Source organism: Misgurnus anguillicaudatus, chromosome 17, assembly GCF_027580225.2.
Source record: "Misgurnus anguillicaudatus chromosome 17, ASM2758022v2, whole genome shotgun sequence".
In the NCBI taxonomy this organism is placed as follows: domain Eukaryota; kingdom Metazoa; phylum Chordata; class Actinopteri; order Cypriniformes; family Cobitidae; genus Misgurnus; species Misgurnus anguillicaudatus.
In genome coordinates this window covers 24,906,848-24,932,089 of record NC_073353.2, presented here as the reverse complement: position 1 = coordinate 24,932,089, position 25,242 = coordinate 24,906,848, and the positions used below count along the sequence as shown (strand labels likewise).

The following is a 25,242-nucleotide window of genomic DNA, read 5'->3' as shown; positions in this document are numbered from 1 at the left end:
AATTTGTTAAGCTAATTTGCAATAATTTGTACGACTACATTTAACCATTATTGTATGGTTTGTGGTGTATAGAACCATGTGCTGTTAGGGTTAGGGATGGGGTTTGTTTTTTCCGAATAATTGTATGTTTTTGTATTCACTTTATACAAATTTATACGAATTATCCAACTTGAAAAACACGTATGAATTTCCATAAGATCAAGCTGTTTGTTGTCTACACTCCCTTTAAAAACCCCATTTAGAGTTCATTTAAAAGTTTATTGGAAAAAATACTGAATGTTCTAAGCTTTGTTTTAAAAACCAATTTTTGGTTTTAGGAAATCCTGTGGAATTTTATAACTCTAAAACGACAGTGTGTTTACATGTTCAGTTCGTTCTTTGTGGATTTCAACAAGTGTTATTGGGGGATTTTAGTTTCACACTCCTCGTATTGCTGTGACGTGGTTTTCTCCTTTAGTTGTGGTTAAATAGAATTAGTTTGATAAATGAGTGACAGGTGATGTGGCTGTATAGTGCATGTTTGGAACACCCAGTTACTAGGATACATTTCTACAAACACTGGTACATTCAATGATTTTCTGCTCATGATTTATCACACCAACTTAATGGGTTTCAAAGGTGATCTCACATGTTGAAAAGTTTAAAAAAATAAATTAGAGTATAAGAAGAAAAACAGAAATGGCTGAAATGTCAGTGATTGAAGGGGCGAGAGAGAGGGAGAGAGAACGAGAGAGATAAGCTAAGGGATTAACAATAACAGTGTGACATCATAGGGTCCCTCCCTCCTGTTAATAATTCAGTATAGATGCTTCAGTCGTACAAAAATCTCTCACAGGCTCATCAACAGACGTATTTTCAAACGTACAAACTTATCTACAATGCACTTTCACATTTTCTGTGTTGACATGAACTCATCCGAGGTCATTTAAAAAGAGGAGAGAGCATATGACTGAAGAAAGACAAACTGTATAGGATTATAGGAACTTTGTATTGGCTTTACTCTGAGAAGAAGGACAACATGCAAGTCTTCCTCTTCCTCAGCGGGATCATGCTGCTGATACTGACCTCTGCAACCTCATCCAAAGGACAAAACCAAAACTATTGTGATCTTATTGAGGTTGAAAGTCTGGTATGCATGTTTGTGGACTTGGTTAAAGGATGTATATTTAAGTGCATGCAACAATTTGCTATAATGTATGACCTTCTTATTTAAAAATATTTTTTATAGTGTAAATATATACATTGAACTATGAATTATGAACACTTTGAAGGTTTATATGCATGTTAAATAAAAAAGATATTGGATATGAACGATGGATTCTTGTGGTGCTGCAAAAAATATAGAAAATCTTTTTTGTGCATTGTCTTTATTAGTTCAAGCTAATACAAAGTCATTATCAAGTTGATGTGTGTTTGCGCGCATTTGTCTGTTTCCAGTTAAAACTTTAAAATCTCTGAGGATGGATATTTACAAAAAATATTTGGAGTGCATGCAAGTCTTCAGTACATGGAATAAAGCCAAAGGTTGGATCTGAACTAATTTACTTTCAGTTTACTTTAGTGTGTAATTTCAAAAATGACTTCACACACTGTTCGCTGTGCCAATAACTGGATTTGTTTTGGCCCAAAACTCCCGTTTGGTTTGTGTGGTGTGTAAGATGCATGTAAGAACAGAATGGATCATTGCCTATTACAAGTTAGCTGAAATAAACCCAATTTAGCATATGAATAAAATATTAAATATGTTAGCCGCTATGACATGGGTGGTGCTTTACTCTGTGGCTCATAACGAAAGTTTGTCTTGGCTTGCTGGCTTTTCAAAGTTTACCATGAGAATTTACTCTGACACCTGCACACAAGAGAGATCATTAAACATTGACCTCTTTTTTTTCGGTGTGAGGTGGAATCTTAATGTAAAAAATCTGACCCTTGACTAATTTGCTCCAGGCTACTCATCTGTTTCTGTGATGTCCTCTTGTTTCCACTGAGATCATTGTGTTATCCGATCATCATCATCTTCATGTGTTGTACACATTTCCCCAAAGGAAAATCTTATTTTTAGAGGTTAATCTTTTATATCACAACCTGTTACGGTTTTCTTATTTGGCTTACATTACTGAGGCCACACAGGAAATAACTGTTTGATCACTTTGTCTGATATTGTACAAAGTCAAGTCAGTATTGAATGCAGGTAACACAGAGATTTAATATAGATTATTGCATGCAATAAATGTCAATAGATTTGCATAAGTGTCTGAAGTAAAAATGGATTGCAAATTGCATTTTATATCCACCATTTTATCTCAGTATTTCACCTTAAAGCCCTTAAGGGAAATACAAAAAATAAATAACTTGACAGTTATTGACATGCTGTTGGAGTATAAATCTATAAAGAAATGTGTACAGCATCTCTCAGTCAGTGTGACTTTGGCTGATTTAGATGAACAATCTCTGACTTTTGATTACATATTTTGTAATCCTGCAAATCAAAGTTTATTGTGACATTGTTGAGATCATTTCTGAAGAAACATTTGCGGTAACTGGAACCTTATCCTCAGGAGACAAATTTGAAAATCATGAGACATCTCCATTTGTTTTTCATTTAATGTAGAGGGAAACCATCGAAATACATAATCTAATTTGTGATTTTCCTTTCCTGCAGGTATCCTTTCTTTGTATTTGCTTAGCAGTTTACACACACGCATTTACAAACCGCATGTTTTATTCTTTTGTGCAAGTCCTATCTCTAGAATCCCTTAAGCGCAGCGGTTTATTTGATTCATCTGGGAATCCCACAGAGATCAGTATGGATATTAGGAAGAGGCTGTTTGTGTGCTGTAGAGCTCTGTGTTTAATGCCAGGGGTTTCCCTCAGAGCAGTAACAACCTTGGCACAGGACATCATTTAATCATTTATTTTTCAGAAGGGCCAACCACATTTATGTGGGGCTTCTTTGCTTGTGTTTTGTTGTCATAGTTAGCAAACAGATTTTTTAGCAAACTGAATTTAATCATTGTGTATGAGACAGCTCTTCTGGCAGGAATATAAAGTAAGCGCATACAGTTAGATGCACTTAGCTTTCTGAGAGAGAAAATCTTACATCACTGTAATACACTGAACTGTATGACATCACTGTGCCTGTGTGTATACAATAGGTTTGGCTGTATAGTTTACTAGTAAATATTTGAAAATGAAATATGTTACTACCGTAACTTGTGGAAACATTGAAAGGAGACATCGGTTTTTGAAAGGCTCAGCCAAATCTTGTTTCACTTTTTATATAATACTTGATTAATATGTAATTCATATGCTTCACTTTCTAATCTAATCATTATATCCATAGCACTATTAAACAACCACGTATAATTTTTTTCATATCATCACTAACTGTAAAAATTGTTTCAGGGTATAGTCGTGTAACGAAAAGTTTATAAGTCAGTAACTGAAATGCCTTGTGAAAGTTTCACAAATGTTACTTTAGTCATTTTATTGGTATTTAACCACTGCAAAAAAGTGCATGCAAGCTTTTTTGGCAAGGACCTCTAAAATATCCACTTCTTTGGACAAGAAATATAGTACACAAAATCACTAATCACAATTGCAAAATCACTACGGATGCAACTAGCAACACTGCAAATGATAAAAGTCAATATTCAAAATGTAAAAAAGAAGAAACAAAAGCCCTCGTTAGGGGGCGCTGCGAGACATGTGGCTGCCACATTCTGGTCCAAGTACCCACAAGGGAGGCAACTTTGAATGTGATCCGCACCGTTGTTTCACATCCGTCTTCCTGCACTGTGCACTTTAAGGACTTTGCTGATATATCAATGTGGTATTTAGCACATCCTGACAACAAACTTTTTGAATGATATGAGCCTGGGAATTTGAAGCGAAGGTATTTGATGAACATAATATGTGCCGAGAACATTCAACTAATATCATTAACGTTATCTTATTTTTGACGGATGTGGCGTGCAGGGCTCAACACAAAGTATTTTTATATTATACTGGCCTGGTTCAGGTTTTCACTTGCCCAGCCAAAATCTTCACTGGCCCCAATAAAAACATTTTGGTTTTTACATATTTAAAAAGAATAATTCAAAAGTCAAATATAGCCTAATTGTATACATATACAACTTTTCTGCTTTACCTGTAAAGTGACAGCAAACTGAAAATATTGCATTGGTTTTTTTTGTCGTGTTTTACCCAATGTCTGCATCCAAGATGTTAAATAATATACATTGATGAAAATATATTTTAGTGACTGAGGCTGAAGCACTGGCCCGCTCGGGCAAGTGACAATAGGCTACTTTTTACTGGCTGTAAAATCTCTCACGCTTGCCCCGGGCAACCAGGAAGTCATTTTTGTTTAGCCCTGGGCGTGTGTATTAGATATTTATTGTAAAAATAACTGATTGTAAGATTGTTATCAATATCTTAATAAAATGATAATTAAATAGCCTACTAATGATGGTAGGCTATAGGCTACTTTTTCTGACACATTTATTAGCTATTAGCAAATTTTGACGGACGTAGTACGCCATTAGTCACATTAATATTCTTAAAATATTAAAGTTTTAAGTTATAATGGATGCGAAAAGTTTTGCAGTAATGCCATAAAATATAAATAACATTTAGCATTAATGATTAGGGTAAGGTTGTAACTATGAAATGTATTGTTTGCATGGACTTTTAAAGAAAACACCACCGTTTTTCAATATTTTTCTATGTTCTTACCTCAACTTAGACAAATGAATACATATACCCATTTTTTTCAATGCGTGCACTTAATCTTTGTACAGCGCATTGTGAATGTTAGCATTTAGCCTAGCCATATTCATTCCTTAGGATCCAAACAGGGATGAATTTAGAAACCACCAAACACTTCCATGTTTTCTTTATTTAAATACTATGGTGGCACAAAATAAAACGTGGCAATTTTTTAAGCAGATTAAAAATGAGAACTATATTGTATGGGGAAGAGCACTTAGTTTGCAGCACTTCCACCTCAGCGCGCAGTAGAGATGTGCATTTATGTCATTTTTATATATTGATTAATCCTTAGGTCTGAAAAACGAGTACTCGATTAACTGAGGGCGGGGCAATCAAAGGGGCGGGGTGTATACGTCATGGTGAAAATGAAAATATTTAAATAAAAAACTCAAATAAAACTTAATTTTGAAGAAACTATGACAGAACAATGAACACATACTAGATTATTAATGAATTAAATGTTTTTAACAGAAACTTCTAAGCTGCATGATGAAGTGAAACTAAAGGGTTAATAAACACAGACTGATGCGCTTTATATGACGCACTCTACATAATATTAAGCCTTATATACAACACAAATTTATTATACAACATGCATATATCTGCACAAAATGCAAGACTTAAACTAAGTTATGTACTGGACAGAAATTTTAACTCTCAATGTGGATGTGCACAGCAAGCTTTAAAACACGTCCAGCCAAAGCTTCATAACATTAAGCAGATTTAAGTTTTTTGCTAGCATTTTAGCGATTAGCTGTGTCGTGTCCTTCTCTCACCTGTTCTCAGTCAAGATTATGCTCATACTGTATCGCTCTCTGGTATCTCTTCTTGACATCTGATGTTTAAATATGAGATGATATGAGGGAACTTGTGACAGCGCTGTATATTTTGGATCTGACTGACTGTATTCGTCCTACCGAAGTGAATCCCAAAATCACAGCAATGACGGCATCCTTTTAAACCATAGTGCCTCGGTGATGTGAGGTGTTTGGCTTCACAGCATTGCGAAAATCAGCGGGTTGCTGCGGCGCGGGTGCGTGGAATTTAACTGTTTTTTTAATCATGCATGGTAAGTTAACATTACTAATTTCATACGCGGGTCTGCCTAGCTCAACACAACGTCAAACACGCGCACCCAGTCTTTACTACCACAGGCACTTGTAATTAGGTATGTTGCTAAAATTTTCAAAATTCATCCGCCATAAAAAGGGAAGAAGAAGAAGAATTTTCAAAATGGTTAAATGCTAAAACTAGTTGTTCAGATAGGATAGAAAGAGCTTGAAAAAAGCTTTTAAATGAGACCAAGATCATGTTTATGGGTTCAAGAATAACAAAATGCTGGCCATTTGAAACTCGAAAATCATCACTTTTTTTTGTCCCATGTTTTCCATTAAAATTCAAGAAAATGTGTGACCGAATCATAAAAAAAAATTTTTATAAAATTTTTGCTATTACTTTTTAAATTTTTAAGATATTGACCTGAATCTTTCAGGATAAGCTGTTCGATATATCCTCTACATATTCTATATACCAGACATCCAAATGCCGCCATAACCATGAAAAAAACCCCACATAATCACCATTTTCGTGATCGATCATTGATGCCACGTTCGAGTAGTCTTGCTCAAACATCCGTCAATATTACCGCACCCAAGGTCAAAGGTCTTTTTTGTATATAAAGTATTTTGTGCCGCCATACTTACTTGTATAGCTACTCATGTAACAGTCTTTAAATAGGGAAAAAATGGAAGTGTTCTGTGGCTTCTAAATTCATCCCTGTTTGGATCTTAAAGAATGAATGGGGCTAGGCTAAATGCTAACACATTCACAATGCGCTGTACAAAGATCAAGTGCACGCATTGATAAAAGATAGGTATTAATTTGTCGAAGTTGAGGTAAGAACAGAAAAACTGTGGTGTTTTCCACTGTCAGCCAAATTATATAAATAGTTAGTCTTACTGTAAAGGCTATTATAGATATTATCTTATAAAACCATTCTGTCACAGAGGAGTTCCTGATTGATATAGCCTTGAAAAGTATGTGTTTCTGTCCTATAGGACAAAACATGAAAGTGCATATCAGTGCTTTTGAAGACACCATCATATTCAAGTTTATCCGGCCCCATGATAACAGCAGATTGGATGGATACATCCTGGGTTATGGCAGCAGTATGTTCTCCAAACAGTTGATCCACCTACCTGGAAATGGAGAACTCTATGAAACTGAGATAGGTATAAACTTTCTGTTTAGCCCTGTTCTTTATGCGTAGTTTATTTATTTAAGTGATTATCCTGTCTACTGTAGATGCTGAACCCAAATATCTGATTGCGGTGCAGTCAGTGAATCCTGATAAACCAAAGAAGAAGTGTGCAGGTAAGCCACACTAAACCTCAAATATACCCTTCAAGCCACATTTAAAGATGAATTTGATACAAAATAGCTAACTTGGTGACATTTAAAAGAAATCAAGCATGAACACACTTTGAAGCAAAACTTTTCACAAAACAAATGTGGATACATTCTGGATGTCAAACGTATGGGGAGCGTGTCTATAGTTAATCTGATGAATTACACATGTGGTTACTCTGCTAGGACACCTGAGTGAACTGACATTTACTAAAAATGATCTTGAGACCAGCTGTTTAAATAAAAAAAAACAGCTTCTGGCATCTTTTGACATAATTTTGGCTGATATTTGACTTGTGATCCCTAGGCAAAGTGAATCTGCAGAAACCATTAAACATTATGATCGGGTCGGTTACAGAGACCTCAGTGCTGCTGTCATGGGGGACTTTACTCACATCACCCTTTATGGATACCAATGTGGATGATTGTTTTGATGATGGGTATGTGCTTGTGTGCATGTCAATGTTCCGTGTCTTGGTTTGGTCAGTTTGCTTTTGACCTTTACTGAAGATGTGCCATTTTTTACTGACAAGAGACCCAAAGCAGATGCAGAAATATGTACTGATGTCTAGAGAGTCCTGAGAATACTGTATAAAAATGAAAGCAGACAACCTGATCATACAAAAGTGTACATACAATAAAACCTGAGGGAAGTAAATAAATAGCAAAAACACATTAAAGAAGTAAGCAGATGTTTTTAAAAAAAACATCTTGCACATGTACTACTGCACAGACACGCACACATCATGGCTGGTGGGACTTTCCAGTTCTCATGTTTTATACGGACGTAGTGATATTTTCCCCAAACAGAGCTTCTAAAACAAAACCTTTACAGGCACTAACTTTTTAGCATTTTAAATATTCATAAGGACATTATTTACTGTCAATTAAGTTGCACTTGGGATTGTTGGATGCTTCCTATCATAAAGGTGATTTACTATCTGTGTGAGGAGATTTGGTCTTAACCAGCACAACACACACATTGGAAAGGCTAGTGGAAAGCTTAACCTCAGCCCTCTATTAAACCCAATGTGATCCTTGTACTCCATAAAAAAAAACTCTTGCCAGAGACACACTGGCAAAGACTGAAAAAAACAACAGCTGCAGTCTTTTTTTCACATGCAGTGTTGAAAATGTTCACCAGGGCGTGTCTATTGTATGCTGGTGTTGACTTTGAATTTTGGTGATTGTTTTTTGTGATTAGCTTGATGTTTTGGTGGTTGCTTAATGTAATCTAATAGAAGATAAAGGTTTTTTATTTAAGTGGGATTGCTTAGAAAAGTTGCATAATTTAAGATTTTTTTTTGTTGAACAAAAAGTGCATGAGTTACCCAAAACATGTCAAATTTAATGTACCAAACAATGCCGTAGAATGAAGCAATAAACCCCTCGAAGCGTTGGGTTACCAGTGCATTTTATAACAGCTAAGGGGCTTTGTTAGGCACGACGCGAAGCGGATGCACTGGTAACCCAAAGCTTCGAGGGGTTTATTGCTTTTATAAAACGGTTACTTCATATGCATAACGTTAGCAGGAGTTTATAAAATAAAACACAAATAAGTTGTAATTATATTAGTACAAATATTACTCTTCCGCCAAACAAAGTAGTTCCTCAGAATCAAGTGTGACTGAAACAGAGCGCAGTTCCCAACCAACGAGATGCAGCAAAGACACAATGAAAATATGATTTAAGACTGTGGTGTTTATTTTATAAATCACCATTCATCTAATTTATACATTAACATTTATATTGTGCAATTGTTGAAGTGATGATCAAATATGCTTGGAAGGCGTTTTTTTTTAAGTTGCCACCCAGTTTTAGTTTAATGCCTTGCAGAAAAATTATCTTCTTTAAATAAACATAAAATATCAAATGAAAGAACAGACCATCCGCTTTCAAACAAAAACAAACAAAAAAACTTTCATCCTACCTTCATTTGTTCTCTTATCACCTCTCAAATTTTTTGAGCTAAAAGCGGAGATAATTCCATTTTTGTGAAGAACTTTTGTAAGAGATCAGATTCAGAGCCTGATGAAAACATGCTGTTTTTTCAGTGTTGAGTGAATGCGTCAGTGTTTAAGTTGGGTAAGATCGCCACCCAGTGGATAATAGCGGACGTATGAACTTCAGTTAGAAACTCCTCAGACAACGTTTTCTCTTTATCGACGAGATGACTCAACAATATTTATGGACATTTATCTGGATATCGCCATTAATTGTGCAATTGTAGACCAATTAAAAATATGATTAAAGACTGTGGTGTTTATTTTCATAAATCAGTACGCAGCAACAGTGGCGCAGTGATTCTTATGTAATGTGGTCTGAACCGTGAGGTTACCGGGGTATTTTATCACGGCTTAGAACGCGTTTCAACCAATCAGAATGAAGAACCAGAACTGCCCGTTTTATAAGAACCATTTTTGACTGTATGGATCCATAAAAAAACGTTAACATCCGCAGAACCTATTAGTTGTATGAAAAGTTCACTGTAAAGGTCATTCATATTATAAAAAGGTAACAAAGAAATGGTTATTTGAAGAACCCTTAATTGAAAGGGGCCATGTCACAAGACTTTTTTAAGATGTCAAATAAATCTTTGGTGTCCCCAGAGCACATATGTGAAGTTTTAGCTCAAAATACCATATAGATAATTTATTATAGCATGTTAAAATTGCTACTTTGTAGGTGTGTGCAAAAATGTGCCGTTTTGAGTGTGTCTTTTAAAATGCAAATGAGCAGATGAAGTGGTTTGTTAAAATTGAAACTCAATTGTGCTGTGAATTATTTTCTCTCTCTCTCTTTTTATCTCTGCACTAAATGGCAGTGCTGTGGTTGGATAGTGCAGATTAAGGGGCGGTATTATTATAATAAGAGGTCCTTATGACATCATAAGGAGAGCCAAATTTGAACAACCTATTTTTTCATGTGCTTATAGAGAATGGTTTACCAAAACTAAGTTACTGGATTGATCTTTTTCACATTTTCTAGGTTGATAGAAGCACTGGGGACCCAATCATAGCACTTAAACATGGAAAAAGTCAGATTTTCATGCCATGGCCCCTTTAAAGTTTCTTTGGCGAATTAAACATTTTCCCTCACAATTTCCAGTGACATCACTGTAGCACCATTATTTTTTAAGTCTCCCTGAAGTAAATTTTTTTTCAGTTCAAACTCAACTTTGAGCATCATAGTAGCATATGTAAAAGTTTTACCTGTGATAGTAATTTCTTCATGCTTTAAAACAGCTGGAATGTAACTTATGACCCTTGCCTCATTTAGTATACACAGATCTATGAATATGCAAATTAGGTCCCGTCTCCACTCTTTCGCACCACCTCGGACCATAGATATATATATGTAAATAGATGCTACATTCGGCAGTTTCAGACAAATAACTGCTAAGTTCGGTATTAAAATGCAAACATTAACTGCGGGTCTGCAGCACTAATCTTTAAGCGGTAATGTTAACAGGTTACAGCAATCACTCTGCATGCGTGAGCAGCATGTGTGTGCAGCACATATGCAAAACTAAAGCAGCTGTGCTGCGATCGTTTCAGAATCGAGTCTATGTGGAATCCATAAATAATATCTATGACTCAAATTTTATGGAGAAAATACCAGTGGCGGCTTGTGACTGCTCATCCAAGGGGCGCTAATTCAAAATAAGTGTTCGGAGTGTCGTTGCTTGCGTTTTCAAAATATGTGTTGCGTCATGTGAACCATGTGCATCATGTGTTTTGTCAAAATAAGTGCCTGCTGCACACGCGTCAAAACCGTTTATGATAAAAGAGACGCTCACGTTCACAAAATACACGCAAGACACTCCCTTACAAGTAAACTTTGATTATGCATGAGATTATGCGAATATCTGGCAAACACAAGTGTATCTTTTATCATAAACCCTTTAGACGGGTCTGCAGCAGGCACTTATTTTGACAAGACACGTGATGCACACAGGATCTCTCGGTGCCCAGAACACATATTTTGAAAAAAGGAACCACACACATGACGGGCTACATAAATGATGTGACGAACTTCACATTGTGCGCCCTTGACAAAAGAAGTCACCAACCGCCACTGGAAAATACTCAGCAATGTTGTTGAATGATGCATTTGCACATGGCTTTACTTAAAATATATTAACATAGACACATAAACATCAATAAAAACCTGATTTACCCCAGTAGATGTAATTTTTCGAGCCTGTGATTGTTTTTCTCCACTCAGACAGTTTACAGTGCGCTACAGGGAAAAGGAACCCAGCAATACCTGGAAGTACCAAACCTGTCCAACCACCAGCATGGTCATAGACGACCTCAAACCAGATGCTCAGTACGAGTTTGAGGTTCGCCCGGACACTGACACCACTAGTGGAACCTGGAGCACACCGGTCATTCATAACACAGCAGGTGTGTCCCGTCACAAATCCTTCCTTTTATCTCACGACTCAATGCAGCAGCCAGCAGCATAATATGGTTCTTTGTATTTCTTACAGTGCTAAGCACGTACTTAAACTTTATTTATTTATTTTTTTCCTTTTTAAAGTATCAGAGACAAAGTTTGATGTGGAGTTCCACATGCATTTCTTCACATCTTCTTGAGTGTTGCTCTCAAGAATTTCAAAAGAGATTTCAGTCTTGATCCCATTTGTCTAAATACCAAAGTTTGTAATGTAGAGTCAGTGATTTCATCACAGTAAACTCCTTAGAGTTTATCAAATGAACTGACCTCTGCTATCCACATAAATTTTATAGTCCTACACTCTTGCTAAACAGTTTGTATGAATACAATTTTAAAAACAAAATTGACTAAAAAACTGAACTAGAGTCCTCACTTAGTTTGGCTTGTTTTACTTGTACAGATGAAACAATGAATGAGCCATTTGAAGAACTGAACCAAGCAAAGCCTAAGGTGAGCGTATGGCTTTGCATACTTCTCCTTTTAATAGCTTCTGCATCTCATACTGTAGCTTATATCAGTATATAGCTTTAGTGACAAGTCTCTCTCTCTCTCTCTCTCTCTCTCTCTCTATCTATCTCTATCTATCTCTCTCTATCTTGAAGAACACCACCCAAGCCAAGCCAGCTCCTTTACTTGCACGCACTGTTTTACCAGAGGTACAGACAACTACAGGTAATCTGAACAACCTTTATATCCGTTGAAGCCAAGCATAACATTACATAAGCGAAATGGAATTTTACCTAAATGTATTTTGCTTCATGCATACTACACAACGTATACCACAAAGCAGGATTTTCTTTTTAAAAAGTTTGAGACAGCGCATTGCTGCATTGTTTCAATATGATCTCACTATGTAGCTTATGAGTTATCATGTGGGAAATACATATGTGTGGTTTTCGCTCTAATGCGCAACAATCACAGACACCTGTTTTTACTCTTATTAATGGTCTGTCTTTATAATATATCCTTGATCCTGCACACCATGTTGCCATATGTTTCTCTTTGACTCTTGTACATTTAAAGGTCCCCTGTCACAGTAGTTTTCAGGATAAATTCCAAATAAACATTCTTCTTGCATATCACAATTCCATATGGCAAAGATTACTTTCCAATAGGGCTGACTGTGTCAAATTGGAGGAACTTTGCCGACATCGTCTCGCTCTTTATTTTGGTAGACTAGTTGACATGAGGCAATTCTTAAATCCAAATTATGAAATAATGTCTCCTTATTTCAGTGCTTTACTCCAAATGTGTCTTTCAATTCTTATACTCTAATACAAAAAGCATCTGTAATCTGTTTTCTATCTCTTTATTTTAACAGAAGCAGAGATCATAACAGATCCTATCTTTCTTGATGATCTGCCCACATCCACCCAGACCCCTGAATTCCCCCACACATCTATTACTCTATCCACATCAAAGATCGCAAGCATATTGGAACATAAAGAGCTTACCAGTCAGCCCAGTACCACACCAGACCAACCTATTACCATAACACCACAAGCATTAACAACTGAGCACCAACCTACTACAACCTATCAACCTACTACAACCCATCAACATAGTACAACTCAAGAAGAACCCACTAGTACAACTCAAGAAGAACCCACTAGTACAACTCAAGAACAAACCACTAGTACAACTCAAGAAGAACCCACTAGTACAACTCAAGAAGAACCCACTAGTACAACTCAAGAAGAAACCACAAGTACAACTCAAGAACATACAACTAGTACCACTCAAGAAGAAACCACTAGTACAACTCAAGAACAAACAACTAGTACAACTCAAGAACAAACAACTAGTACAACTCAAGAAGAAACCACTAGTACAACTCAAGAACAAACCACCACAACACAGGTGTCAACTAAAGAGCAACAATATACAACCAGACAGCAAATGATCGCAGCCGAGCAGCAGTTTATTATAACAACATCTGACCCAATACCAACACAAACAAATCCCCCACCAACAAAACCACCACTTACCCAACAACACACTACAAGCAAAGTCCCACTCCGAACTGTCCGCCCCTCCCCTCCTAAGGAACCAGACACCATAACTCAAGATAATCGCAATACGGGAGAAATTCGTCCCAAGCTGCGGCCACCGAGACCAATCCTTCATTCACGAGGCACGTCCAAACACCAAACCACTGACTCTTATCATTTCCATCAAACCATTTCTCTCTATCAGTCCAGCACAAGTACACTCTCTCAACAACAGCTAAACACCACAGTTGGCCATTCTCCACAAAGTACACTTTCGACTCCTTCCAGTACTGTAGCCAACAGAAAGAATGTCTTTGTTTTAAGGCCTGCAATTGAAACTAACAAAGAATCTATATACAGTACAAAGCCACCCATTTCTAAATATTCGACACATCCTCATCACACAACTGACAAACCGACTAAACCGAAACCAACTTCATACCCTAAACAACTACTCCCCACATTATGGTATCAGCCCCGACCCAGCACCTCAACACAACATTCCAGCACGGCAAAACAGCATGTTAACACTATTAAATATCACCCAGATATTACAGAAACGGCTAATCACAACATAAATATTTCTGAAAGAGCTAAACACTTCCCAGACATTACCGCAGAAGCTAAACACAACCCAGATGTTTCTGAAACTGCTAAACACTACATAGGTGTTACTGGAAGTCCTAAATACAACCCAGATATTACAGAAAACGCTAAACACTACCCAGACATCATTAAAGGGACTAAATACTACCCAGATATTATCAAAAGTGCCAAATATTACACAGATATTACTGAAAAACACTACCCAGACGTTACCGAAGGTGCTAAACACTACCCAGATGTCACCAAAAATGTTAAACATTACACAGTTGTTACAGAAAGCACTAAACACTACTCAGAAGTTACCCAAGAAGCTAAACTCTACCCACATGTTACAGAAAGTGCTAAACACTACCCAGACGTTACCGAAGGAGCTAAACACTACCCAGATGTTACCAAAAATGTTAAACATTACACAGTTGTTACAGAAAGTGCTAAACACTACCCAGAAGTTACCCAAGAAGCTAAACTCTACCCACATGTTACAGAAAGTGCTAAGAAATACCCAGACGTTACCGAAGGAGCTAAACACTACCCAGATGTTACCGAAAATGTTAAATATTACCCAGAGGTTACCCAAGGAGCTAAACTCTATCCACATGTTACAGAAAGTGCTAAACACTACCCAGATGTAACCGAAGGTGCTAAACACTACCCAGATGTTACAGAAGGTGCTAAACCGTACCCAGATATTACCAAGACCACTAAACATTACCCAGATATTACAGAAAGTCCTAAATACCACCCAGATGTTACCAAACCTGCCAAACACTACCCAGATACTAACAAAACCGTTAAACACTACCCAGAAATTACAGAAACTGCTAAACACTACCTGAACGTTACTGAAACCGCTAAACACCTTAACATTACCGAAACTGCTAAACATCACCCAAACATGACCAAACCTGTTAAACACTACCCAAATATTACCCAAACTCCTAAACACAACCGAAACATGACCAAAACTGCTAAATCCACCCCAAAAACTGAATCCCAGATTGAAATTCCAACACCTAACCCTACAGAACAGTTGCCAGGTACCTCAAAAAATCTGGAACTGAAGCCTACAAAGTCAAAGACACCAAATCTCACCAAATCTGATGCTGTTCAGGATTCATCTGTGACAGAGAAGGTAACAGTAAGGATGGATCAACCAAATGGACAAGCGGGTAACTTCTCCCCCCAATCATACAGCTGTAACTAGAAAACAGACACGCTTTAGTAAATATAACTTTGAGCTAACATTTATATTGAAAATGATAGAGAACAGCAAAGCTTAAATGATCTGTTAACATTTTCCATGCTGTATGAGATTACATAAGGCTGCCTCTGTATGTCACCTAGTTTCCAGCCAGTCAAAGGACAAACCCCTTACAAATGAGGTGGCCAATAGGACCCAGGGTAAAGTTTAATTTCTCGACCATGCTGTTTGTCGCCTATCCGTGTTAACCACATAAAAGCTTCATTGTACACAATAAACATCATGATTGTTGCAAAGCTGGATTGTCACCAAACATCACCATCATTTCCGTATGTCATTCTGCAATGCACCACCGCCCCACAATCGTTCTTTAAACCATCACCCATAGCACCAGCTCTGACATCACACCATGCCATGCCTTCACTTGCCCGACTACTTCATCCACTCCTAATGTCCACTGTTGTCACTGTCTTGATGCTACACCCACCATTGTCCTTCACCTTTCATTTTAGATCTGTTTGTTTTTGGAGAGCTCCTTAATCAACCAGATTAAACATTTAACCTATAACCTTTAATTACAATTTATTCTCCATGGCTGACTGTGTTTGTGTTTGTCTAGGCAGAGGTATCTTCCGCAACTCTTCGTCTGATATGACACACAAACCAAGGCTTAATGGTCGCGTATCTCCAAATCGGCCTATCAATTCCACAATACAACGCAACTCCAACAATAACAGGGAAAGAGGTATAAAAACCTTCAAACACTGTTTTTCTCTAATATGACTTCACAAACTTTCCAGAATTCTTTTAATGCATTCAAATCAGGCTTTTGTTCATTATGTCTGTCTGCCTGAAAGCAGGGCCCAGAATTAACACTCGCCAAGCTCAACTAAATAAAGCTGACAAGTAAAGCTATTTTTTCTGTTCTGCCTGACATAAGTGATGTGAGTAATGGCCTCAATTACTTTAGAGAAAACTTGACCATAAGTCTTTTATGGCCATAAATCCCAAATTTCCTTTGTTGATGCATTGATGGCATTGAGTCACCGAAATGAAAATAGAAAACCAATTTTGTCAGATGTGCCATTTCACAATTAATCGACCAATGCGTGGCTCCATAAATTTTATGTGCTCCACATATTTCTGTTTATATATTAAATAAACAACTACATTTACTAATAATATATGGATAAAGTATAATAATCATAGATATAATTAACTTTAAAAAATAAATAAATGTTTTCAATATACTACCATTGCTAAGGATGGCAAAAAAGTTAAATTTGGACCCTGTGAGTAAGATTGATTATGTATATGAGTCACTGTTTATTGCACATGCTTTTTTGGGTGGGTTTTGTATTAAATTTTGTAAGGGCTCACAGGATCTGTTGACATGATTCATGTGTTATCTGCAGGGGAAAGACACACACTATCCCTTTCTTTCCGCCAGAAGTCTGTTTTTCATCATTTCTCTTCAGGCTGCCATTTAATTCTGCACAGCAGCTGATTAGAACTATGACACTTAATAGTTGAGGACTCTTCAATGTAGTATTTTTGTCACCTAAATGGATAGTTTACCCAAAAATGAAAATTCTGTTTGTAGCCAAACAGATTTGGGGGACCATTGACTTACATAGTAGTAAACAATAACATATGGATGTTAATGGTGTCCTGGATCTGCTTGGTTACATTTGTGCAGAATAAATACATTTATACAAGTTTGAAACAACTTGTGAGTAAAAGATGACATAATATTCATTTTTGGGTGAACTATCCCTTTAAGCCTTTTTCCCAGAATGATCTTACGGAAAGTTGTGTTATAGTCACGAAAAATTTGATCAATTTATTTGTGTCCATGACACGAAATTCAGCATTTTTCGTGTTTTGACACAAATGTCTTTTTCGTGTCAGTTGCACAAATTTCTGTGAATAGTTTTTCGTGTCCGTGGCACGACTTTCTTTTTCGTGTCATTTTATGTATTGTTTTCTCATTTTTTGTACTATTTTCTTAAAGGCGCAAAAGAGGATGTTTTCGCCGACTGAGAATCCAAAGACCGTTACTGAGTTTTTGAAATGAGCGCATGCGTAAGAAGAGCCCCCCTCCTTCAGTTCATTTCTAGGGAACACCTTTCAAAACTCGTGCATGAGTATTTGAACACGAGTGTTTGTTTACAACCGTCATATGCTGTCTCGCGTCAGTGGATGTGAAATGATATGATAATAAACACATAAGTCGATCAGTCGACGCTACTCCCATTTCAACTAGCATGTAGCAGACTGGTCACTGCCTTACAACTACAGTACAAGAACAACGTCAATATACCTGAATAACAGTACAACAATAATTATTCCACAAAGAAAGAATAATCACTGTTACCTGTCGAGAAGAAATTTTTCGAACTGCACGTCTGTCTTGACACATCTCTGTTCCTTCATTGCTCTCCAGAGTTGAAATGTTTCTCCAATAACGACTCTGGTTAGATTACATTCTTCTAAAAATGTTCTCCCCTTCTTAGCGACTTCAAAAAAAAGTCTTTCTTTTACGTCCTCCTTCGGGTTTCTTCTCTACCAAGGTGCAAATTCGAGGAGGAAAGCAGGAGCGACAAGGAAAACAAACCGAAACTTACGACGGAGTTTCACGCACTATGCGCATGCATCGCCTGTGTAAAGTTACTGGAGCGTGCCCGTCTCTCACAAGAAACGTAATGGCAGTGATTGACAAGCCAGAGGGCCAATGATGATTGCGATGATTGCGTCAACGATTGGCTGATGTTTTTAAAGCCCTACCTTGTGCACAGATGACATATATTAATATTATTACTTTCAGTGCACCTAATAAATAGTTTTTTATCAGTTAGTAAAGACAGTTTCAAGTAATATTGCAAAAATGTATAAAACAAAACATCCCCTTTTGTGCCTTTAATATTGTCGCTTGGGGTTGAGGTTAGAATCACTATCTGTTACATTTTTAGACATCCTAACCCAAACCCCAACTCTAACCCTAGCTCCAAGCAAGAATAGTTTTGAAAGCAGAAGAAAAACATGTAGAAACCAATACATAAAAGTACATTCTTACCCAGACCCCAAATCTAACCCTAACCCCAAGCGACAATGATTTAAGGCTATGTCCACACGAAGCCGGTGCATTCCCTATCCGATCTTTTTTTTCTTGCTCTAAAAAAATAATCCGTGGTGTAGTATATATGCCGGACCAGTATGGGGCGCTGTAATTCTGCCACAGATATACACTATACACGGAGAAGAAGACTTTGAGCATGCGCATAACCAACGTATGGTGTTGTCCATTATCGCTTGTTGGTCACCAAAATTGCATAGAAGCAATAGATTTTTTTTTTAATAAAGCTAGTAGGCTTAGTAGCTTCTGTAGCACGAACACAATCACGTAGTCCGCCTTTATTGTTGTTGCGGTTACGTGTGACGCTTCCGACACATGATGTGATGACGTTTTCGCTTCACAAAATATACGGATTGGCTGTACACACGAAACCGCAAGGGTGTCATTTTCAGATTTATCCACTTTAGGACCCGGTTTCAAAAAATAGCGGTTTCAGACTCTCAAAACGCCGGATCCGTGTGGATGAAACGCCAATACGATAATAAATGTATACGTATGCAGTGATACACGTCTCCGTGTGGACAGCCCCTAAAAATAGAGAAATAAAATGAGAAAACAGTACATAAAATGACATGAAAAGGAAAGTCGTGCAACGGACACACAAAACCTATTTATAGAAATTTGTGTGACTGACACTAAAAAGACATTCGAGCAAAATACACTAAAAAGCTGAATTTCGTGCCATGCACACAAATAAATGAATCAAATTTTTCGTAACTTTAACACAACTTGCCGTGAGATCATGTTGCTTTTCGCCCTTGGAATTCTTTATCAAATATTGATCAAAATATAATCAAATACAAACATTTTAAGACACTCTAAAAATGGTACTGCTAAATAGCACAAAAAGTGGTTCACTAGCTTGTAATCATAGATGAACCACTTAAAGTGCTAGCACCTACCATATGTAAAACCATAAGTGCTGCTATAGTCATGATACAGATGGTTTTATCAGACGCACATGCGCCTGAACCAAAGTGAACTTCCGGTCTGTACTTTTATTTTCCTGGAAGTTTTGTTTAGTCCACTAAATCCATTTGTTTATGTTGCTGCTGCTGCACCATAATAGTCTTAGCAGTACCACTTATGGTTTTACATAGGTTTATATTATATAGCACTTAAATTGTTTGCCCTATGAATATGAGCCAGTGAACCACTATAAGTGCTATTTAACAACTTTTTTTTGTGTAGATATGTCATTTTTCACTTCACCCATTTGCATTAAAGGAATAGTCTACTCATTTTCAATATTAAAATATGTTATTACCTTAACTAAGAATTGTTGATGCATCCCTCTATCATCTGTGTGCGTGCACGTAAGCGCCGGAGCGCGCTGCGACGCTTCGATAGCATTTAGCTTAGCCCCATTCATTCAATTGTACCATTTGGAGATGGAGTTGGAGGTGACCAAACACATCAACGTTTTTCCTATTTAGACGAGTGGTTGTACGGGCAAGTTTGGTGGTACAAAATAAAACGTAGCGCTTTTCTAAGCAGATTTAAAAGAGGAACTATATTTTATGGCTTAATAGCACTTTTGGGAGTACTTCGACTCGCCTGAAAAGTCCGCTCCCCTTCTCACTCTCATAATGGGAGAGGGAGGGTGTTACTGCGCCGAGTCGAAGTACTCCCAAAAGTGCTATTACGCCATAAAATATAGTTCCTCTTTTAAATCCGCTTAGAAAAGCGCTACGTTTTATTTTGTACTACCAAACTTGCTCGTATAACTACTCGTCTTAAATAGGAAAAACGTTGATGTGTTTGGTCACTTCTAACTTTATCTCTAAATGGTACCATTGAATGAATGGGGCTAAGCTAAATGCTATCGAAGTGTCGCAGCGCGCTCCAGCGCTTACGTGCACGACGTACACAGATGATAGAGGGATGTATCAACGGTTCTTAGTTAAGGTGATAACATATTTTAATATTGAAAATGAGTAGACAATTCTTTTAAGCTTTGTATAGTTAGAACCCCAATCATGTTTTTGAATGGTCGTGAAACATTTTCTCAGTTGCCGGTGAGATAGAAGAAATACAGATTTCAGTGTTGCACTTCCTTCTTTCAATGATGTAAAAATCATCATTTTGCATCATTGAAAGCAGGACGTCCAATATCTTTGTTGAGGGGGTGAGACTACAAACACCCCTTTTCTCTGTCAAATAGGCACCAAATTCAAAATGTATGTTACATTTCGACTACAAATATGACGCACTTTCAATAAAAAATAATGTTTCTACCGGTGAAATGCTCCTTTACTGTTTTAGCAGTAATGCAACAGTTGGTTTTATCTCTTGCCCGTTCTGTGCCCATAACAGCTTTTTGTTTTTTTGGACAGTACCCAATGGTGTACATCACATAGGCCTTCGGGTGCCCAAACCTGGTAAGGTGCCCAGAAAGAATAAAGGTAAATTAATCTTAACCTTAAAGAGAGACTTTTGTTCCTCAGAAATCTGTTGTCAGTTTGTTTGAAATGTTTCCAGTTACTGATCAGTAAAGTACAAAGAAGTCATTCTTTAAGTACTTACAGCACATCTCTCTCCTTTCTGTCTGTTGTGCATGCATGGTTTTATTTTAATCTTTCTAGTGTTAAAAACATGCAACTCTTTCAAGGATGTAGATTTAAATATTATATTATAAAATTATTTATTTTTATCTTGTTTATTATGTCTAATATTATATCAGTGTGATTTTGGAGTCAAAGAAATTTATTAAATTTCTTAATCCTGGTATTGTTATGTTTTCTTGAATATATAAAGCAGTTTTGTTCTTACTGTCCTGAAAAACCTGAAAAGCCAGTTGTACAAAGTGCTTGGATACCGTTTTAACAAGATGTTAGAGATATATCCGCTTGTTTTGTAGAAAACATCTCCTGTGCAGAGGCAGATTCCCTTGCAGCTGTATTTTTTGATATTCTAGTCCAAATAAAATATTTATGTGCTGTTCGTGTCAAAGTAAATTTTAAGAGCCTAAAGTTCTGTGGAACAGCATGACAAGTCAACCATTGATAAAACCAGGCCAACCACTGATGAGAACCCACTTTATATTTTCTTTCTCACTCACTGAGTCCATCATTCTCTCCCAAGCAAAGACAATCTTAAAACTAAACAATGAAGAGCCAAATCCCTCAGCCCTGACTCAATTGCTCATCAAGTCCGACTTTTATTAGATAGACTACTTCACTCATGCATTTGGCACTCGTGGAAATACTTAAAAAGAAAAATCTAAAATTGGCCATCCGACTTTTCTTGAAAACTGTCTATTTCTTTCTAAATTGGATGCCTGGTAAAAATTAGAATATTTTGGAAAAAGTAATATAATGGGCCTTTAGAGAGTTGTGATGTTGGAAATAATTACATTTGGAATTGATTTATTGGTGCTTTGATCCGTATTGTCCTATGCTTTTGTTTTGAGTACCCAGCATTATGGTCATGTAGTTATGTGCTCCATCAAAGCATCTGTCCCTTCGTGGATAACTTACAGTCCTGACAGTTTGGCCAGCATTAACTCATGCCATTTGGCTCACACAGTATCCTGCCTGTGCGGACATTGGCCTCAAATGCAATGTTTTTGTAATTCCATCCATGTGAATGTTATACAGAACTTTACTTTCACTTCAAAATGATAGCCTCTGGTTTCAGTGTTTCTGGCCTTGTATAGTAATGTGTGATGAGCTGTGCAGGCTGATTTTAAAGTAAAAATATAAAATGTCAAAACAACACGTCAAACATGTACTTAGAAGGATAGTCACTGCTAAAAAAAATTTTTGTGTTGTATTGTTAAAGGGACACTTCACTTTTTTTGAAAATATGCTCATTTTTCATCTCCCCTAGAGTTAAACATTTGATTTTTAAGGTTTTGGAATCCATTCAGCTGATCTTTGGGTCTGGTGGTACCACTTTTAGCATAGCTTAGCACAATCCATTGAATCTGATTAGACCATTAGCATCGCGCTAAAAAATAACCAAAGAGTTTTGATATTTTTCCTATTTAAAACTTGACTCTTCTGTAGTTACATCGTGTAACATATAATATACATAACTATGTTTTTGTACGACCTTACATAATAAAGAAATATGTTTTTATTACCTTAGAATGAGACATTTTATGTACAGACATTGCTCAAACAATGACATTTTTGTCCTGTGGCGGCTGCTATAGCTTTACTATGCATTCAAAATGGACATTGTTTGCGATTCACAGTCTCACTGCTAGATGCCGCTAAAACTTCTTGCACTTTGCACTTTAAGGGGATAGTTCACCCAAAAATGAAAATTCCATCATAATTTACACACTCTTATGTTGTTGCGGACCTGTGTTGGTTTCTTTGTTCTGATGAACACGGGGGAGGGTGTTTTGAGAAATGTGTGTAACCAAACCAAACGTTCATGGACCCATTTATTTAGTATTCTTTTTTCCTACTATGAAAAGTCAATGGGGTCCACAAACAGTTTGGTTACGAACATTCCTCGGTGTGTCTTCTTTCGTGTTCATCAGAGCAGAGAAATTTGTGCGGGTTTGTGGCAACATGACAGTGAGTAATGACGGAGTTTTCATTTTTGGGTGAACTATCCCTTTAACTAATAGTAACAAATACAACTTTTGATTAGTAAATGCTGAAATTATCAAGATCTATGATTAATAATTGTTTTGTTATTCATTATGTTAGCTAATCCATTAAGGGACAGGTTCGGTGATGTGCACTTAGAGCCCTGTTTTCGGATTGTTTATGATGAGGTGGAGCGATTTTGACTGAAATTTTGACCTATAATACTGGCCTGAGAATTTTCGGGTGTTTCTTGTATCAGCTCCCACCTCTATAATGGCTGTATAGGTGCACATGAACAATCCTTCCTAAAATGCATTAAACTTTCATTTACAAAGACGTGAAACTCACGGAGTGGTCAGGGGTGTTCACTGATATGCTCACACAAAAATCGCTGCAAAATACGCATTCCAACAGGTTTTATCGTAGTTTTTGTCCAACCCCATTGACTTGTATTAGATGTGCTGTAAGGTACGGGATTACTCCGCGCCGGGAACTTTGTTTGTATTCTTGCAATTGGCAAAGGTGGATTATCGCCACCAACTGGGCTGGAGTGTCTATTATTCAAGCTCTCAGCGGAAGAATATACGGGTGTGAGGCGTTTGGAAAAATAGGTCCACAAGTTTACAACGAATGCTAAAAAACCTGTTGGAAAGCTTCTTTTGCAGCGATTTTTGTGTGAGCATCAGTGAATACCCCTGACCACTCGGTGAGTTTCATGTCTTTGTAAACGAAAGTTTAATGCATTTTAGAAAGGATTGTTCCGGTGCACCTGTGCGCCCATTGTGGAGGTGGGAGGTGAAACAACAAACACCCGAAAATTCTCGGGGCAGAATCGTGTGTTGAAATTTCGGTCGGGGCCGTTGTGTTTCATCATGAACAATCTGAAAACACGGCTTTAGGTGTAAAATGCCGAACTTGTCCTTTAACTAATATTAACCAAAACAACATTATTGTACAGTTACCTCTTTGAGCACTGCAGTGTTTTAAGTTACCTTTCATTAATCTGGCCTTCTCTTTTACAGTGAAGCAGAATACGAACCAGGTGCCAGAAAGTACACAAAAGAGTGAGCACACTGACTTATAAAGTCATGACTAATAAAGATCCCTGGGACAATAAAAGCCAAATATACTGGTGTCACTACTAAATATTATGGAAGAAATCTTAATGGTGTATTCCATGGACACCTAACCAATCCTTTTCCCTGTTATCCTTCAGAAAATGATATTGATCTGAAGCAGTTAGACAAACTGCCACTAAAGCCTTTAGCTCCACCCACTACTGAAAAACCAACTTATCTGGAGACTACTCAGATACCACGTTATTTTAATGGTACAGTATGCTTTAATATTACTTAGTGATTTGTACGTTTATTTTTAATTCAAGACAACATTTTTCACTCCACTGTACTGTAGCTCGGTTGGTAAAGCACTGCGTTAAGAGATGTATACCTTGAATGCATTGTTGGTCACTGTAGGTCAAATGTAATATTGAGTACCCTTTGAAATACATTGATATTCTTTTGGTGTTTAATTTGTCTTTGAATTTTAATGGAAGTCGTTTTGACACAGGTGATAACTCCTCTGTGTTCAGCCCTGTTCCTGTTTCTAAAACAGATGCAATGGGAAAAGAACGTTTCATAGGTAAAAAGCGCAGCAGCACTTTTTCCACCTATTTCTCACAAAACCTGAACTGACATGTTTGGAATTTTTTCCTAATGCAAAGTGTTTTAGGAAAATCGTTTGTGATGCAATGGAGAGAGTCCATGATCGTTGGACCTCTGATTGCCTGTATTGTGTTTTCAGCTCCTCATGTGGTCTATAAAACTGACAAACGTCCAGAGGAGCCCTGCTCAGTCACCAATTCTCTCAGTTACTTTCCCGAAGAGGAGGTGGGGTACATCAATGTCACTGGTCCACCCAAGACCCCTCCCTCTAACCTTACTGTGGTGACAGTGGAGGGATGCCCATCCTTCGTCATCCTTGACTGGGAAAAAACTGACAATGAGACCACAGGTACTGCAGATGTTATTGCAATGTGACAGCTGTAAAATAGAAATCCCTCTTTCACCTAAAACACACAGATCAATTACTTTTTGGTCTGTTTTGGCATGTGAAAGTCCA

At 37.2% G+C, this 25,242-nt stretch overlaps 1 protein-coding gene across 1 annotated transcript in view; it reads left to right on the top strand.

The window, feature by feature from the left end:
• The first annotated feature begins 771 nt into the window (after nucleotides 1-771).
• abi3bpa (ABI family, member 3 (NESH) binding protein a) overlaps nucleotides 772-25,242 on the top strand; it is a 30,483-nt gene continuing 6,012 nt past the window's right edge. Inside the window, exons 1-15 of the mRNA XM_073855219.1 lie at nucleotides 772-1,093; nucleotides 6,839-7,004; nucleotides 7,078-7,146; nucleotides 7,487-7,619; nucleotides 11,407-11,588; nucleotides 12,041-12,090; nucleotides 12,243-12,312; nucleotides 12,962-15,406; nucleotides 15,582-15,638; nucleotides 16,058-16,183; nucleotides 20,911-20,979; nucleotides 24,144-24,185; nucleotides 24,338-24,452; nucleotides 24,674-24,762; nucleotides 24,925-25,134. Coding sequence (XP_073711320.1) covers nucleotides 1,019-1,093; nucleotides 6,839-7,004; nucleotides 7,078-7,146; nucleotides 7,487-7,619; nucleotides 11,407-11,588; nucleotides 12,041-12,090; nucleotides 12,243-12,312; nucleotides 12,962-15,406; nucleotides 15,582-15,638; nucleotides 16,058-16,183; nucleotides 20,911-20,979; nucleotides 24,144-24,185; nucleotides 24,338-24,452; nucleotides 24,674-24,762; nucleotides 24,925-25,134 — 3,898 coding nt within the window. The 5' untranslated portion in view covers nucleotides 772-1,018. The remainder of the gene's footprint in view (nucleotides 1,094-6,838; nucleotides 7,005-7,077; nucleotides 7,147-7,486; nucleotides 7,620-11,406; nucleotides 11,589-12,040; nucleotides 12,091-12,242; nucleotides 12,313-12,961; nucleotides 15,407-15,581; nucleotides 15,639-16,057; nucleotides 16,184-20,910; nucleotides 20,980-24,143; nucleotides 24,186-24,337; nucleotides 24,453-24,673; nucleotides 24,763-24,924; nucleotides 25,135-25,242) is intronic.